Source organism: Macaca mulatta, chromosome 16, assembly GCF_049350105.2.
Source record: "Macaca mulatta isolate MMU2019108-1 chromosome 16, T2T-MMU8v2.0, whole genome shotgun sequence".
NCBI classification, from domain to species: domain Eukaryota; kingdom Metazoa; phylum Chordata; class Mammalia; order Primates; family Cercopithecidae; genus Macaca; species Macaca mulatta.
The window spans coordinates 50025248-50041761 of record NC_133421.1 but is presented as its reverse complement, the minus strand read 5'-3'; the positions used below and the strand labels follow the sequence as shown (position 1 = coordinate 50041761).

Below are 16514 nucleotides of genomic sequence, written 5' to 3'. Positions count from 1 at the left end.
TAGGATTTAACTAGATAGAATTTAATGTATGTTTTGAATAAAGAGTCATATATAAATATTGAACAAAAAAGTCTTTCATTTTTGAACGCGAAGTACAGATTTGTTTATTTCTTTTCATATTCTTTTTTTAGTTCTTTTTTTTGAGACAGAGTCTTGCTCTGTCACCCAGGCTAGAGTGCAGTGGTGCGATCTTGGCTTACTGCAACCTCAGTCTCCCAGGTTCAAGCGATTCTCCTGCCTCAGCCTCTCAAGTAGCTGGGATTACAGGCACCTGCCACCATGCCCGGCTAAGAGACAGGGTTTCACCATGTTGGTCAGACTGGTCTGGAACTCCTGACCTCAGGTGATCCACCTGCCTTGACCTCCCAAAGTGCTGGGATTACAGACCCTTAAACAATATTTGGTAGTAATTAGTTAACTATATTTTCTTTTTTTTCTGAGATGGAGTCTTGCTTTGTTGTCCAGGTTGGAGTACAATGGCATGACCTTGGCTCACTGCAACCTCCGCCTCCCAGGTTCAAGTGATTCTCCTGCCTCAGTCTCCCTAGTAGCTGGGATTATAGGCACGTACCATCACGCCAGGCTAGTTTTTGTATCTTTAGTAGAGAAGGGGTTTCACCATGTTGACCAGGCTGGTCTCGAACTCCCAACCTCTGGTGATCCACCTGCCTCAGCCTCCCAAAATGCTGGGATTACAGGCATAAGCCACTGTGCCTGGCCAATAAACTGTATTTTCTCAAGGCAAAGTAGACAAGCAAAGCCTAAAAAGGAAAAAAAAAAAAATCAGTTCGACTAAGGTTCTTTACCCAGGCTTTTTTTCCCTCTTTCAAGCTGCTGAAAAGAAATGCTGCTTCTCGTCTGGGAGCTGGTCCTGGGGACGCTGGAGAAGTTCAAGTAGGGTTTGGCATCTTTGGTGTTTTGTGGGGAAGACAATACTAGTTTTATGTATTTCTGAGGGTTATATGTAGTTGCTTATAAGTTTAGCTTATTTTGTGACTTGTAACTTCAAAAAGGTGATTAATTTATCAATCCAGCAAAGTCTATTCCCCTCAACTTTTCTTTCTGCTTTTTTTTCCTAGGCTCATCCATTCTTTAGACACATTAACTGGGAAGAACTTCTGGCTCGAAAGGTGGAGCCCCCCTTTAAACCTCTGTTGGTAAGTATACATGAAAGCATATAATTGGGTGCAGTGACTCATGCCTGTAATCCCAAAACTTTAAAGGGCTGAGGTGGGAGGATTGTTTGAGGCCAGGAGTTCAAGACCAGCATGGGCAACATAACAAGGCTCCATATCTACAAAACATTTAAAAGTGTGTATTTTTAGTAGAGACTTAAAATTTTTAGTAGAGACTCTACTGGGTGTGGTGCCATGTACCTGTAAGTCCCATCCTACTTTCGAGGCTGAGGCAGGAGGATCACTTGGTATTTTTTTAGAATAAGAAAAATCTCAGAGCAGACAGAAACATTATTTTTATTAGCAGTGCAAAGATCTCTGGTTTATCCTCTCTTTAGCATCTTTGTTTTTATTTATTTTATTTTATTTTGAGACGGAGTCTCACTCGGTCACCCAGGATGGAGTGCAGTAGCACGATCACAGTTCAATGCAGCCTTGACCTCCCCAGGCTCACGTGAGTCTCCCACCTCAGCTTCCCGAATAGCTGTGACTATAGCTGTCACCATGTCTGGCTAGTATTTTTGTATTTTTTATAGAAACAGGGTTTTGCCATGTCTCCCAGGCTTGTCTCGAACTTCTGGGCTCAAGTGATCCACTCACCTCAGCCTCTCAAAGTGCTGGGATTACATGTGTAAGCTTCTGCACCCAGCCAAGCATCTTTTATTTTTGTACTGTTTTTTAAAGAACTAAAGCCAGTGGCAGTTGACTGTATGAGCTATTTTTAAGTCAGTTACCTAAGACAATTAAATATTTCAGGTAGTTGGTACTTTTCTTTTTCTGGTTTTATTTTGCTTAATTTAACCATTTTAAATATGATTCTCTGGGAATTTTTTCTTCAAACTATAGAATAGATGTGCATTCGTTTGCTAGGCTTGCTGCAACAAAGTACCACAAACCGGGTGGCTGAGACAACAGAAATTTATTATCTCATAGATCTGGAGACTAGAAGTTCTACATCACATTGTTAGAGTTGGTTTCTTTGACGACTGTGAGAAACTGTATGTTCCATGCCTCTCCCCTGGCTTCTGGTGGTTTGCTGGTAATCTCTGTCATTCTTTGGCTTGTAGGTGCATCACCCGGATCTCTGCCTTCATGTTCACATGGTGTTCTACCTGTGTGCATATCTGTGGCCAAATTTCCCCTTTTTATAAGGATACCAGGCATATTGGATTAGGGTTCTTCTCTACTCCAGTAGGACCTCATCTTCACTAATTACATCTGCAATAACCCTTTCCAAATAAGGTCACATTCTGAGGAACTAGAGGTTAGAATTTCAACATACGAAATTTTTTGGGGGGTGGGTAAGGCACATGCTTCAACCCATAGCAATATGTTTTTGAGTAAATGAGTTAGTATGTTAGTTATTGTCTTTCTCCCACCTCAGAATCTGAGAAAATACAGTTTCTTTTTCCATTCCTTGGGATGTAGGTGGAGAAGGAGGAGGATGATGATGGTGATTATTTTTTGGTCATGGAGCTAATGTGACCCACTTTAAAAAACAACAGACAATTGTAAGGAGGATAACTGTCATACACCTACCGCCCAGCTTAAAAAATGATTAGGTCATCTTGTTTAAACATAACTGCCATCCCAGCATCACACCTCAGAAGTTGACAGTTTGCCCAGTTTTTTTTTTTTTTTTTTTTTTTTTTTGAGATAGGATCTTTCTCTGTTGCCCAGGCTGGAGTGCAGTGGCATGATCATGGCTCATGGCAGCCTCAACCTCCCAGGCTCAAGGGATCCTCCCGTATAGCTGGGACCACAGGGGTGTATCACCACACCCAGCTAGTTTTTAAAATTTTTCTAGAGATGAGGTTTCCCTGTGTTTCCCCACTTAATTTTTTGTTGTTGTTGTTCCATTATTTTTTTTTCGTCCTGTTTGTGAGGATTTAATCAAGGTTTGTATATAACTTGGTTACTATGTCTCTTAGGTCTCTTGTTATTTACAGATTCCCCTTGTGATTTACTGACGAAACCGGGTCATTTGTCCTGTAGAATTCTCAGATTTTGATTTCGTTGATATTATCCCCATAGTTTCATTGACCATGTTCATCTGTTCCCTGAACTTCCAAAAACTGGTAGTTAAATTTAGGTGGTTGATCTGATTCAGATTAAACTCTCAGTATTGCATGCTTTGATCAGGAGGCATAATGTATAGTTTTTTGTTGTTTTTTTTTTTTGTGATGTTAGTGGTCACTGATCATTGCCTGTGTCAGCATTTCACTACCAGGGTAATTTGGCAATGTCTGGAGATACACTGATTGTCACAGCTTGGGGGAGGGAATGCTGAGGCACCTTTAGGGGTAAGAGTCAGCACAGCGAAGTATTAATAGGCCTGAAATGTCAGTAGCACTGAGGTTGAGAAACTCTGGCCTACTTTTATAATTTCATCAGGTGTTTGTGAAATGGTCTGATTCTGTTATTTCTTCTTTCTTTGTTAGCTCGAATTCTTCATAAAGAGAAACTCTTTGATCAGTTAGTTACTCAAGGTATAGTTCATACAGGAAACGCAGGATGTATGTTTGATTCTTTCCTAGTTTTCAAAATAATGAATTAGTTCCCTAGCATCTCCCAAAATTGACCAATGAACTTTGTGTATTTTTTTTCTTTTTTAGTATATTATGAACTTACACCTTTTAACATATTTGTATTTCATTTCATTGCAGTTATTTTTATTTTTATTGATTCATTTATTCATTTTATTTATTCATTTATTGTTTTGAGGCAGGGTCTTACTCTGTCACCCAAGCTGTAGTGCAGTGGTGTAATCTCTGCCCACTGCAGCCTTGACTTCCCGGCCTCCAGCAATCCTCCCACCTCAGCCTCTTGAGTAGCAGGGACCACAGGTGCACCACCATGCCCAGCTAATTTTTGTGTTTCTGGTAGAGACGGCATTTTGCCATGTTCACCAGGCTGGTCATCAACTCCTGAGCTCAAAAGCAGTCCACCTGCCTCTGCCTCCCAAAGTGTTGGGATGATGGGCGTGAGCCACCACGCCTGGCAGTTATAATTGATGCTCAATTTTTCCCTTTGTTGAATGCTGGGTGCAGTGAATGCTGGGTGCAGTGAATGCTGGGTGCATCTTCATGTTGGTTTCTGAGTCCTTTTGACATGAGCACATGGGCTGGTGTTGCACCAGAGAGCAAAATAAGGAAACTGGTATTCTGTGCTTATCTTGTGCATTTCCCCACACCTGGAATCAGCCGCTCCTCCAGGGAGTGCGGTTCACAGTCTGGGCTCTGAGAGAATTATAAGGTCAGTGTGGTCATCTTTCAGTATGAAGTCAGATATTCTAAATTATTATTTACTTCCTACATTTGGCCCAAGAGTCTAACCAGATATTTTGGGAGAGAAGGAATTAAATAAATGAATCTCATGGTTAGAACTGAAGTGATAACTATACTTTCACAGGGAAATATAACTTACAAACCATGCGGAATAGAAAATTATTTTTGCTCCTTTAGATTTCTAAAGGAATGAAACACGCTGTGGGAAGAAACTTTAACTGGAGCATCTCACCAGTGTTATTCATGTTTTAACTCTGCTTCAGGAGTTTTTCAGGTTTATTACAAACCTGCAGTAGCCAACTGAACTAATTATCTCTAAACAGGGATTTAGCCAGTGGACTAGGCACAATGAAGCTTTGTGAGACGGGAAATTGATATTAACATTTTTTCCAGCTTGTTTTGAGCTCGATATATTCACTTTTTTTTTTTTTAATTGAGTCAGACTCTCGCACTGTCGCCTGAGCTGGTGTGCAGTGGCACGATCTCTGCTTGCTGCAACCTCTGCCTCCCAGGTTCCTGCCTCAGCCTCCCAAGTAGCTAGGATTACAGGAGCACGCCACCATGCCTGGCTAATTTTTTTTATTTTTAGTAGAGACGGGGTTTCGCTATGTTGGCCAGGCTAGTCTTGAACTCCTGACCTTGTGATCCGCCTGCCTCAGCCTCCCAAAGTGCTGGGATTACAGGCATAAGCCACCATGCCCAGTCAATATATTCTCATTTTTAATAGGAATAACTCTATACTAAAATCTATTAGAGTGCAAGTTTAAGATTTGAAGATGTAATTTGACTCAGTACTTTCCACCTGCATTTTTTTCTTCATTCTGTGCCTGCTAAGACTATTCTAATACTTTATTATAGTTAACCCCTGCGAAAAGAGCTCCCAGAGCTTACAGTGCATTTGATTCATGTAATATATATATGGACTATTTATTATTTTCTAAATTATTTTGTTTGTATAAAGCAATCTGAAGAGGATGTAAGTCAGTTTGATTCCAAGTTTACACGTCAGACACCTGTCGACAGCCCAGATGACTCAACTCTCAGTGAAAGTGCCAATCAGGTCTTTCTGGTAAGTGAAACAATTTCCATGTAGTCATAGGAAATTTTAAGTATGAGGATGGGCTCTTGGATAAGAAAATTCAGTTTGCCTGCTTTGCAGTTCATGTAGGTAACCGGGTCCACTTTTTTTTTTTTCATTAGCGATGCCCTTATAACTTACTGATACCTACAAAATTGATTTTCATAATCCAACATTTTATTTTAGCAATTAGGGTGGGAATGTGCAATTCTTTGGAGAGTATGATTCCCTTTTTTGGTTGGGCCACAGACTTAAAATGGTGTTTGGCTTAGCATCTCAACCAAAAATTAGTCATAGCAGTGGGGAGAAAAACCTCACACTAACTACATGTATTTTATTCCTGAAACAGCTGTAGATTTTTGGTATCCCTTTTTTTTTTTAGACAGGGTCTCACCTTGTAGCCCAGGCTTAGGTATAGGTTATAGTGGTATGATCACAGTTCTTTGCAGCCTTGACCTCCCAGGCTCAAGTGATCCACCCATTTCAGCCTCGTGAGTACCTGGACTACAGGTGTGTGCCACATCCAGTTAAGTTTTGTTTTTTTTTTTGTAGAGACAGAGTCTCACTATTTTACTCCTGGACTCAAGCTATCTTCCCACCTTGGCTTCCCAAAGTGCCACAGTTATAGGCATGAACCATCATTCCTGGCCCTATTTTTGGTACTCTTAACATAAGTAGGGGATTTTTTTTTTTTTTTTGAGACAGAGTCTTGCTCTGTCGCCAGGTTGGAGTGCAGTGGTACGATCTCAGCTCACTGCAACCTCTGCCTCCTGAGTTCAAGTGATTCTCCTGTCTCAGCCTCCCGAGTAGCTGGGACTAAAGGTGCGTGTCACCACGCCCAGTTAATTTTTGTATTTTTAGTAGAGACAGGGTTTCACCATGTGAGCCAGGATGATATCGATTTCTTGACCTCGTGATCCACCCGCCTGATTACAGGCATGAGTCACCGCGCCCGGCCAAGTAGGGGATTTTTAAACATTAATTGTGAATATTTGACATCAAAATATATTGGTTCATATGTAATAGTGAATTCTCATCATAGAAATGCCTGTATAGATTTATAGCTTGTCTCCTCAGAAAAGTAAAGGTTTTTGATACTGGCCAACAGAAATGATGGATTTATATCGGATGACCATGAATGCATACTATTTTGCTCAAATATCACATGCTTGTTGATTTTATTACTGTATTTAATATGTCACATGAACATCTATCTCATTTTGTATCCTTTTTTTTTCTTTTGTCATTCCTTTTTGGACTACCTCTAGGGATAACAGAATATGGGTAAAATAATTGTTTAGGAGTGTTTTTTTTCCCTGTTTTTGAGTTCACTGGATTTGTCACTAACTTAATTCTCAAGCTTTTCTTCCCCACACTGCTCACTATGTAATAGAAGTAGTGTTGTATCTTATGGGATGGGAAATAAGCTCTAAAGTTCACATGGAGTTGGGGCAGGGTGGCTCACGCCTATAACCTTAAGGTCAGCAGTTGGAGACCAGCCTTGCCAGCCTGGTGAAACCCTGTCTCTACTAGAAATACAAAAATTAGCCGGGTGTGGTGGCATGCACCTGTGGTACCAACTACTTGGGAGGCTGAGGCAGGAGAATCACTTGAACCCGGAAGGCAGAGGTTTGCAGGAGCCAAGATTATGCCACTGCACTCCAGCCTGAGCAATAGTGAGACTCCGTATCAAAAAAAAATAATTAAAAAAAATAAAGTTGCCGGGTGCGGTGGCTCAAGCCTGTAATCCCAGCACTTTGGGAAGCCGAGACGGGCGGATCACGAGGTCAGGAGATCGAGACCAGCCTGGCTAACGTCTCTACTAAAAAAATACAAAAAACTAGCTGGGCGAGGTGGCGGGCGCCTGTAGTCCCAACTACTCCGGAGGCTGAGGCAGGAGAATGGCGTAGACCTGGGAGGCGGAGCTTGCAGTGAGCTGAGATCTGGCCACTACACTCCAGCCTGGGCGACAGAGCGAGACTCTGTCTCAAAAAAATAAAAAAATAAAAAAATAAAGTTAGCATGGAATGCAAAAGTTGTGTATAGTATAGTTTGAGTAAACAACACTGAATAGTAATAGTCCTATAAATTAGTAATATAGAGCACATAGGCAAAAATACAATCTTACAGTATTAATTACATAAGAGATAAAAGATGAGTGAGTACATGCATGGTTTTAAATTCAAGTTTGATGGTGCATGATCAAAGTTACGGCATCTCTGTTAGTAAAATCTTAGGTTCAGTTAGGGAAGTGGGCATGAATCACTTTAATTTTGGCTTTTTTTTTTTTCTCTCATGTACTACAGATGTGGAATTTATACCTTTGATTTAAAATAGAGACCTTTTCCTCAATTGGACATTGCAGAATTTCAACTTATGTGACAGTTTTTCACCCACAAAATAGAAGCATTTTATTTAGCTACCAAGAAATCCAAAGTTGTGGCGGTAAAAGTGAGATATTGAAGCTTTCATTGCCAATTACGGTATTATTGAGCTTTTCATAATTACTTAAATTGGCTAACTGATGAACAGAACAATTCATTTGTTAGGTTGTAGCCAGAATTCTGTACATAAAGTAGATCTCTTTAAACATTAATAAAAAAATAGGCTGGGCGCAGTGGGTCACGCCTATAATCCCAGCACTTTGGGAGGCTGAGGTGGGTGGATGACAATGTCAGGAGTTCCAGACCAGCCTGGCCAAATGGTGAAAACCCGTCTCTACTAAAAAGACAAAAATTAACCAGGCGTGATGGCTGTAGTCCCAGCTACTGGGAAGGCTGAGGCAGGAGAATCGCTTGAACCTGGGAGGTGGAGGTTACAGTGAGCCAAGGTCATGCCCCTCACTGCACTCCAGCCTGGGCGACAGAGCAAGACTCCATCTCAAAAAAAAAAAAAAAATATATATATATATACACACACACACACACACACACACACACACATATACACACACACACACATATATATACACACACATATATATAGTGATATCCCACTTATCTGGATAATGTGGTTCTAGCAACCTCATTTCAACAAATATTCAATTCCTGTTGTAAGACTCCATCACATAATTAGAGGAAATTCAAAGATGATTAAGGCACAGCCTGTACCTCATGATAGTTACAGCTTTAGTTCACTAGAACGTTTGTAAAGTTATTTTTTGAAGTTCACATATAACTGTCACAATTCATATGCACTTCAGAATTGCACCTCACTCTTTGGGCCTTCACTCAGAGCTTTGTTGAGTCTTATTTATTGTAACACATAATGCTTACTCATAGATTTTGATAAATAGAAGATAGGTGAAGACGGTTAAAAGAATGAACATTGACAGCTAGAGAAATGACAGCTGGTAGCCTAATAGTAAGGTCCAAGAGAGAACTAAAATGAACAGAACTGCATTTTTGCCTATTACAACTGAAAGGTTTTGAAATGTTGATACTTATTCATCAAGAAAATACCAAATTCTAGCTGGGCAGAGATCACACATGCCTATATAGTCCCAGCTACTTGAGGGGCTGAGGTGGGAGAATAGCTTGGCTCCAGGAGTTTGAGGCTGCAGTGAGCTACGATATCACCACTGCACTCCAGCCTGGGCAATATAGGGATACCCCATCTCTTAAAACAAAACACAAATTCTGTCTAATCATTGGCATAAAACCAGAAAGATCACAAGATCTGACTTTGATGCTAAGTCAGAAAATTGTTTTTACTTTGGCCTAATTATGAGAAACTGTTTTGGGGTGATAAACTTAATTGCTTACATGCCTGTGGCTAGAAACACTAGAAGTTTCTTTATATTTCTCCTAGTATTTAACATCTTTTTTTTTTTTTTTAATTTTTGAGATGGAGTCTTGCTCTGTTGCCCAGGCTAGAATGCAGTGTTGCGATCTCTGCTCACTGCAACCTCTGCCTCTCAGGTTCAAGTGATCCTCTTGCCTCAGCCTCCCAGGTAGCTGGGATTATAGGCGTGCACCACCATGCATGGCTAATTTTTGTATTTTTAGTAGAGACGGTGTTTCCCCACATTGGCCAGGCTGGTTTGAACTCCTGACCTCAGGTAGTCTGCCCGCCTTGGCCTCCCAAAGTGCTGGGATGACAGGCGTGACCCACTGTGCCTGGCCGTATTTAACATCTTCATATGGAGCCTGAATTTTCCTGTTTTTTTTTTCTGTTCCTGTCAGTAGGGTGGAATTTTGTTTGCTAGCAATCAGGCTCAATAGAATTCTGTTCTTGAAGTGTGTGCCTCACAAAATGGCTGGAAGGAAGTTAACAGGTCTAAAAATGAGGTTGAGGATGTGGGAGAGTGTACACATTGGTGGCTTTAGGTGTGCATCATTGTGTAGGTATGTCAGACTGAACAACCCCATTTTCTTGAGATATATGGCAAAACGCCATTCTGTAGTCCACTGTTACTGTCTTTCAGGGTTTTACATATGTGGCTCCATCTGTACTTGAAAGTGTAAAAGAAAAGTTTTCCTTTGAACCAAAAATCCGATCACCTCGAAGATTTATTGGCAGCCCACGAACACCTGTCAGGTATTTCACACTCTTATTTTCACTTTTTTTTTTTTTTATTACAACCTATGAGTGAGAGTGTTTGCTTAAGAAATTTATGCCAAGTTACATAAATGAAGGACTGTCATGGTCTCTTTGGTTGACATAAGCACAACATCTGTATCTCACATTGCAAAGGACTAGTCTGACTAATCTGTGATGTTATATGGTTTACCTTCCCTCCTGAAAGTAAGCAGCCACACTGGCAAATGTTTCTCTTTATCCATTCACTCAGCATTTATTGTGCACCAAGAGCACCAGCACTGCATGCTGCATGTTCTGTGTGTGTGTGTGTATAGTACTATAATACAGTAATTGTCCCTGTCCTGATGAGGCTTACAATGTAGTGGGAGAGTCACAATAGACAAAGGATATACAAAAATATAAGTAGTGCTAAGTGCTATAATTTAAAAGGGGGGGGAAAGGAATGTAGTGGTAGACAGCAGAGGAAAAACAAGGGGGCTTCTACTCACAGTGGTCAGAGAAAGGCCTCCCTGGTGTAGTAACATCTAGCAGTGAACAGAAAGAGCCAGCCCTACAAAAATAGAAGGTTTAAGAATGTTGCAGGCAGAAGAACAGCAAATGCAAAAGCCCTGAGGGAGGAGAAAAGTTGTCCTTTTCCTGGAAATGAGATCATTGTTCCTGGAGTGTGTGGTGAGTGAGGAGGAGAAGGGCAGAGGTTTGGAAAAGGATTTTATTTTAAATGCAGTAGAAAGCTGTTTTAAGCAGGGGAGAGTAAAATGATATATATATATATAATATGTATTTATATATCATTGAGGGGTTTGGGGGTCAGGTGTAGAGGTAGAGACTGGTTAGGAAATTCTAGCAGTTAATCTAGGCGGGCGAGAGATGGTTCAACTTTTGCCTTTGTGCTAATCCACATGCAAATAAAATTAAACGAAAATAAATGTCATATTACCCCACTCCCTTTAAATGTAAAGGAAATATGTCTTGTTGAGATGACCCTTAAACAAATGAATGATAGCTCTTCCTTGTCTTAAAGCCCAGTCAAATTTTCTCCTGGGGATTTCTGGGGAAGAGGTGCTTCGGCCAGCACAGCAAATCCTCAGACACCTGTGGAATACCCAATGGAAACAAGTGGCATAGAGCAGATGGATGTGACAATGAGTGGGGAAGCATCGGCACCACTTCCAATACGACAGCCGAACTCTGGGCCATACAAAAAACAAGCTTTTCCCATGATCTCCAAACGGCCAGAGCACCTGCGTATGAATCTATGACAGAGCAATGCTTTTAATGAATTTAAGGCAAACAAGGTGGAGAGGGCGATGTGTGAGCATCCTGCAAAGTGAAACAAGACTCAAAATGACAGTTTCAGAGAGTCAGTGTCATTACATAGAACACTTTGGACAGAGGAAAAATAAACATGGATTTTAAAAAATCAATCAATGGTGCAAAAAAAAAAAAAAAACTTAAAGCAAAATAGTATTGCTGAACTCTTAGGCACATCAAGTAATTGATTCCTCGCGACATCTTCTCAACCTTATCAAGGATTTTCATGTTGATGACTCGAAACTGACAGTATTAAGGGTAGGATGTTGCTTCTGAATCACTGTTGAGTTCTGATTGTGTCAAAGAAGGGTTATCCTTTCATTAGGCAAAGTACAAAATTGCCTATAATACTTGCAACTAAGGACAAATTAGCATGCAAGCTTGGTCAAACTTTTTCCAGCAACTTGGAATCAAAGACAAAAGAAACTTACCAATTGATGTTTTACGTGCAAACAACCTGAATCTTTTTTTTATATAAATATATATTTTTCAAATAGATTTTTGATTCAGCTCATTATGAAAAACATCCCAAACTTTAAAATGCGAAATTATTGGTTGGTGTGAAGAAAGCCAGACAACTTCTGTTTCTTCTCTTGGTGAAATAATAAAATGCAAATGAATCATTGTTAACCACAGCTGTGGCTCGTTTGAGGGATTGGGGTGGACCTGGGGTTTATTTTCAGTAACCCAGCTGCAATACCTGTCTGTAATATGAGAAAACAAAAAAGAATCTATTTAATCATTTCTACTTGCAGTACTGCTATGTGCTAAGCTTAACTGGAAGCCTTGGAATGGGCATAAGTTGTATGTCCTACATTTCATCATTGTCCCGGGCCTGCATTGCACTGGAAAAAAAATCGCCACCTGTTCTTATACCAGTATTTGGTTCAAGACGCCAAATGTGCTCAGCCTTTGGCTGAAGAACAACAAAAGAGAGTCAGGATAAAAAATACATACTGCGGTCGGCAAGGTGAGGGAGATAGGGATATCCAGGGGAAGAGGGTGTTGCTGTGGCCCACTCTCTGTCTAATCTCTTTACAGCAAATTGGTAAGATTTTCAGTTTTACTTCTTTCTACTGTTTCTGCTGTCTACTTTCCTTATATTTTTTCCTCAACAGTTTTAAAAAGAAAAAAAGGTCTATTTTTTTTTCTCCTATACTGGGGCTACATTTTTTGATTGTAAAAATATTTGATGGCCTTTTGATGAATGTCTTCCACAGTAAATAAGAAAACTTAGTGACTTAATTTAGGAAACATGTTAACAGGACACTATGTTTTTGAAATTGTAACAAAATCTACATAAATGATTTACAGGTACAAAGAATAAAAATAAAGGTAACTTTACCTTTCTTAAATATTTCCTGCCTTAAAGAGAGCATTTCCATGACTTTAGCTGGTGAAAGGGTTTAATATCTGCAGAGCTTTATAAAAATATATTTCAGTGCATACTGGTATAATAGATAATCATGCAGTTGCAGTTGAGTTCTATCACCTGTTTTTCTTTGTCTTTTATAATGTCTTCAGTCTGAGTGTGCAAAGTCAATTTGTAGTATTTTGCAACCCTAGGATTTTTTTAAATAGATGCTGCTTGCTATGTTTTCAAACCTTTTTGAGCCATAGGATCCAAGCCATAAAATTCTTTATGCATGTTGAATTCAGTCAGAAAAGAGCAAGGCTTTGCTTTTTGAAATTGCAACCCAAATGAGATGGGATGAAATCCTATGACAGTAAGCAAAAACAGAACCATGAAAAATGATTGGAAATATACCTTTTCAATTGTGGCAATAATCGAAAGAATAGATAAAAGCTCATCTTTGGACAGAAAGCCTTTTTTAAAAAAATCACTCCCTCTTACCCCTCCTCCCTTATTGCAGCAGCCTACTGAGAACTTTATGACTGTTGCTGGTAAATTAGAAGCTACAATAATAATTAAGGGCAGAAATTATACTTTAAAGTGCAGATCCTTGTTCTCTGACAATTTGTGATATCTGAAAAAACAGAACCCGAAAAGCTATGGTGATATGTACAGGCATTATTTCAGACTGTAAATGGCTTGTGATACTCTTAATACTTGTTTTCAAATATGTTTACTAACTGTAGTGTTGACTGCCTGACCAAATTCCAGTGAAACTTATACACCAAAATATTCCTCCTAGGTCCTATTTGCTAGTAACATGAGCACTGTGATTGGTTGGCTATAACCACCCCAGTTAAACCATTTTCATAATTAGTAGTGCCAGCAATAGTGGCAAACACTGCAACTTTTCTGCATAAAAAGCATTAATTGCACAGCTACCATCCACACAAATATATAGTTTTTCTGACTTCACATTTATTAAGTGAAATTTATTTCCCATGCTGTGGAAAGTTTATTGAGAACTTGTTTCATAAATGGATATCCCTACTATGACTGTGAAAACATGTCAAGTGTCACATTAGTGTCACAGACAGAAAGCACACACCTATGCAATATGGCTTATCTATATTTATTTGTAAAATTCCAAGCATAGTTTAAAATATGATGTCGATATTACTAGTCTTGAGTTTCTAAGAGGGTTCTTTATGATTATACCAGGTAAGTGTATAAAAGAGATTAAGTGCTTTTTTTTCATCACTTGATTATTTTCTTTAAAATCAGCTATTACAGGATATTTTTTTATTTTATACATGCTGTTTTTTAATTAAAATATAATCACTGAATTGAAGTTTACTAATTTGATTTTATAAGGTTTGTAGCATTACAGAATAACTAAACTGGGATTTATAAACCAGCTGTGATTAACAATGTAAAGTATTAATTATTGAACTTTGAACCAGATTTTTAGGAAAATTACGTTCCTTTTTCCCCTTTTATGGTCTTAACTAATTTGAATCCTTCAAGAAGGATTTTTCCATACTATTTTTTGAGATAGAAGATAATTTGAGGGGAGGGGTGGAGGATGCATGTATGATATTCCATAAATTCAACATTCTTTACTATAGGTGATAAATGATTATAAACAAGATGCATCTTAGATAGTATTAATATACTGAGCCTTGGATTATATATTTAATATAGGACCTATTTTGAATATTCAGTTAATCGTATGGTTCCTAGCTTACAAGGGCTAGATCTAAGATTATTCCCTTGAGAAATGTTGAATTTATGAAAAATAGATTTTAAGGCTTTGAAAATGGTTAATTTTTCAAAAACATCAATGTCCAAACATCTACCTTTTTCACAGGAGTAGACACTAGCAAGCTGGACAAACTATCACAAAAGTATTTGTCACACATAACCTGTGGTCTGTTGCTGATTAATACAGTACTTTTTCTTGTGTGATTCTTAACATTATAGCACAAGTATTATCTCAGTGGATTATCTGGAATAACATCTGAAAGATGGGTTCGTCTATGTTTGTGTTTGCTCTTTAAACTATTGTTTCTCCTATCCCAAGTTGGCTTTGCATCTATCAGTAAATAAAATTCTTCAGCTGCCTTATTAGGAGTGCTATGAGGGTAACACCTTTTCTGCTTTTCATCTTGTATTTAGTTTACTGTATTATTTGATTTCGGATTGAATGAATGTAAATAGAAATTAAATGCAAATTTGAATGAACATAAAATAGAAGTGATTTATTTTTTATTATCCTACGATAGGAAGAAATTAGTATATATATCAGGTGTATAAATGGTTTAAATTTATTTTCATTAACATGTCAGATGTGTTCAAGTTGTCATATAAATAAACTATGTAAGGAATGGGTTAAAAGCTGTTCTGCTGAGAAATTGAAGCTATTTAAGTATGTAACAAGTTTACTGATTTTTATGTTAAATGTTACACATCTTTGATTTTCATGTCAGATAGTAGACACGAATTGTTTACTTAAAAAAAATACATGTAACAACCTACGTGAAAGCTAGCTTCACAAAAAACTCTAGGAAGACCTTCTTGTGCTAACAATCAACAATTTGTTCAGCCATACTTGGTCAGCTACATTTGAAAATTTGATGTGTATGCACAAAATAACGTAGTGAACAAATCTGTTTTAACTAATGTCTCAATATATCCAGTGTAAGCTGGGTATTCTGCACAAACCACTTCTTATCTGTGAGGTAATTATACCACATTTGCCAAGGGAATTTCTCTACAGAAGCTCTCAAACTGATTTTACCTTGCTATACAACATAGTAGCATACCAATACTGGTAAAACAATCTTTTAGAAGTCATGATTTGAATTCAGAATAAATGAGTTTCTGAATCTGTATTACCTTTTTTTGAGGTGAAGGAATAGAGGGATGGAAGAAATGCTTCCAGTTCATCAGCATTGTTATTGGATGGCATAGCTCCATTAGATTTTCTCCCTTTTCAATTTATAGGTAAACTGCATTCCCCAAAAAAATAAAAAACCCACCATGCACCTCCTTGGTTATTTAATCACATTAAGAAACAGTACTGTCTGAATAGTTACAGGGTAAACAAATTGTATTACATAGGTATTGTAATAGGGCTGAAGTAAAATGCTATTCTTGTGTTTGAACAGGAAGTCATCTTGGCTATCCTTCACAGCCGAATTGTAATCCCAAATTGTTTTTCTCACCCATCCTCTGCTGTATACCTAAATAATACAACTATTAGCATCACCACAAAGCCATTTAAATATTTGTAGTGGGTCTCAAAGTAGATAACAAAGTGAAATATACTATGATTGAATACAGTTGTCCTTACAACGTGGTAGTATTTACCTGGAGAAAAAAAGGTACAGGCTTGCTAATGTTCATTTGTCAATTTGGATGGCCATACAGTCATGAAAGTGCCTTCTATAACCAGTTGGTCAGTATCCTTATTAATCCACGTGCTGGTTTAGCTTTTGTCTTACCGGTACAGCAAATTTGTTTTCTAGCTCTGCTTCCTAAGTTCTCCTTTCTACCACCTTTTCCTCGACTACAAACTGATAGATGTACTCTAAACTTAGAAGCACTAGCAGCCCTTCAGACATGTTTTAGATTTCAGATTCCTCCTTAGAGGTAACAAGGGGAGAAAGTGCTTCATTCCCTTTTCTAACACCCTGCACAAATACCTAGAGGCAAAAAACCACACTATAAAAACCTCATGACCACCTCTCAGTGCAAGCTTTAAT

The 16514-nt window shown here is 38.6% G+C and overlaps 1 protein-coding gene across 27 annotated transcripts in view; it reads left to right on the top strand.

Moving 5' to 3' along the window:
- Positions 1-14998, top strand: part of RPS6KB1 (ribosomal protein S6 kinase B1) — a 61240-nt gene extending 46242 nt beyond the window's left edge. For 10 of the 27 annotated variants that reach the window (XM_077970895.1, XM_077970884.1, XM_015119983.2 and 7 more), the window contains 5 exons: positions 832-894; positions 1080-1157; positions 5424-5531; positions 9967-10079; positions 11104-14998. In XM_077970895.1, coding sequence (XP_077827021.1) covers positions 832-894; positions 1080-1157; positions 5424-5531; positions 9967-10079; positions 11104-11341 — 600 coding nt within the window. In that variant the 3' untranslated portion in view covers positions 11342-14998. Of the gene's footprint in view, positions 1-831; positions 895-1079; positions 1158-2242; positions 2440-5423; positions 5532-9966; positions 10080-11103 lie in introns of those variants that run through there. The other 17 variants (XR_013406391.1, XR_013406396.1, XR_013406397.1 and 14 more) reach the window with 8 other exon arrangements.
- The last annotated feature ends 1516 nt before the right edge of the window (positions 14999-16514 follow it).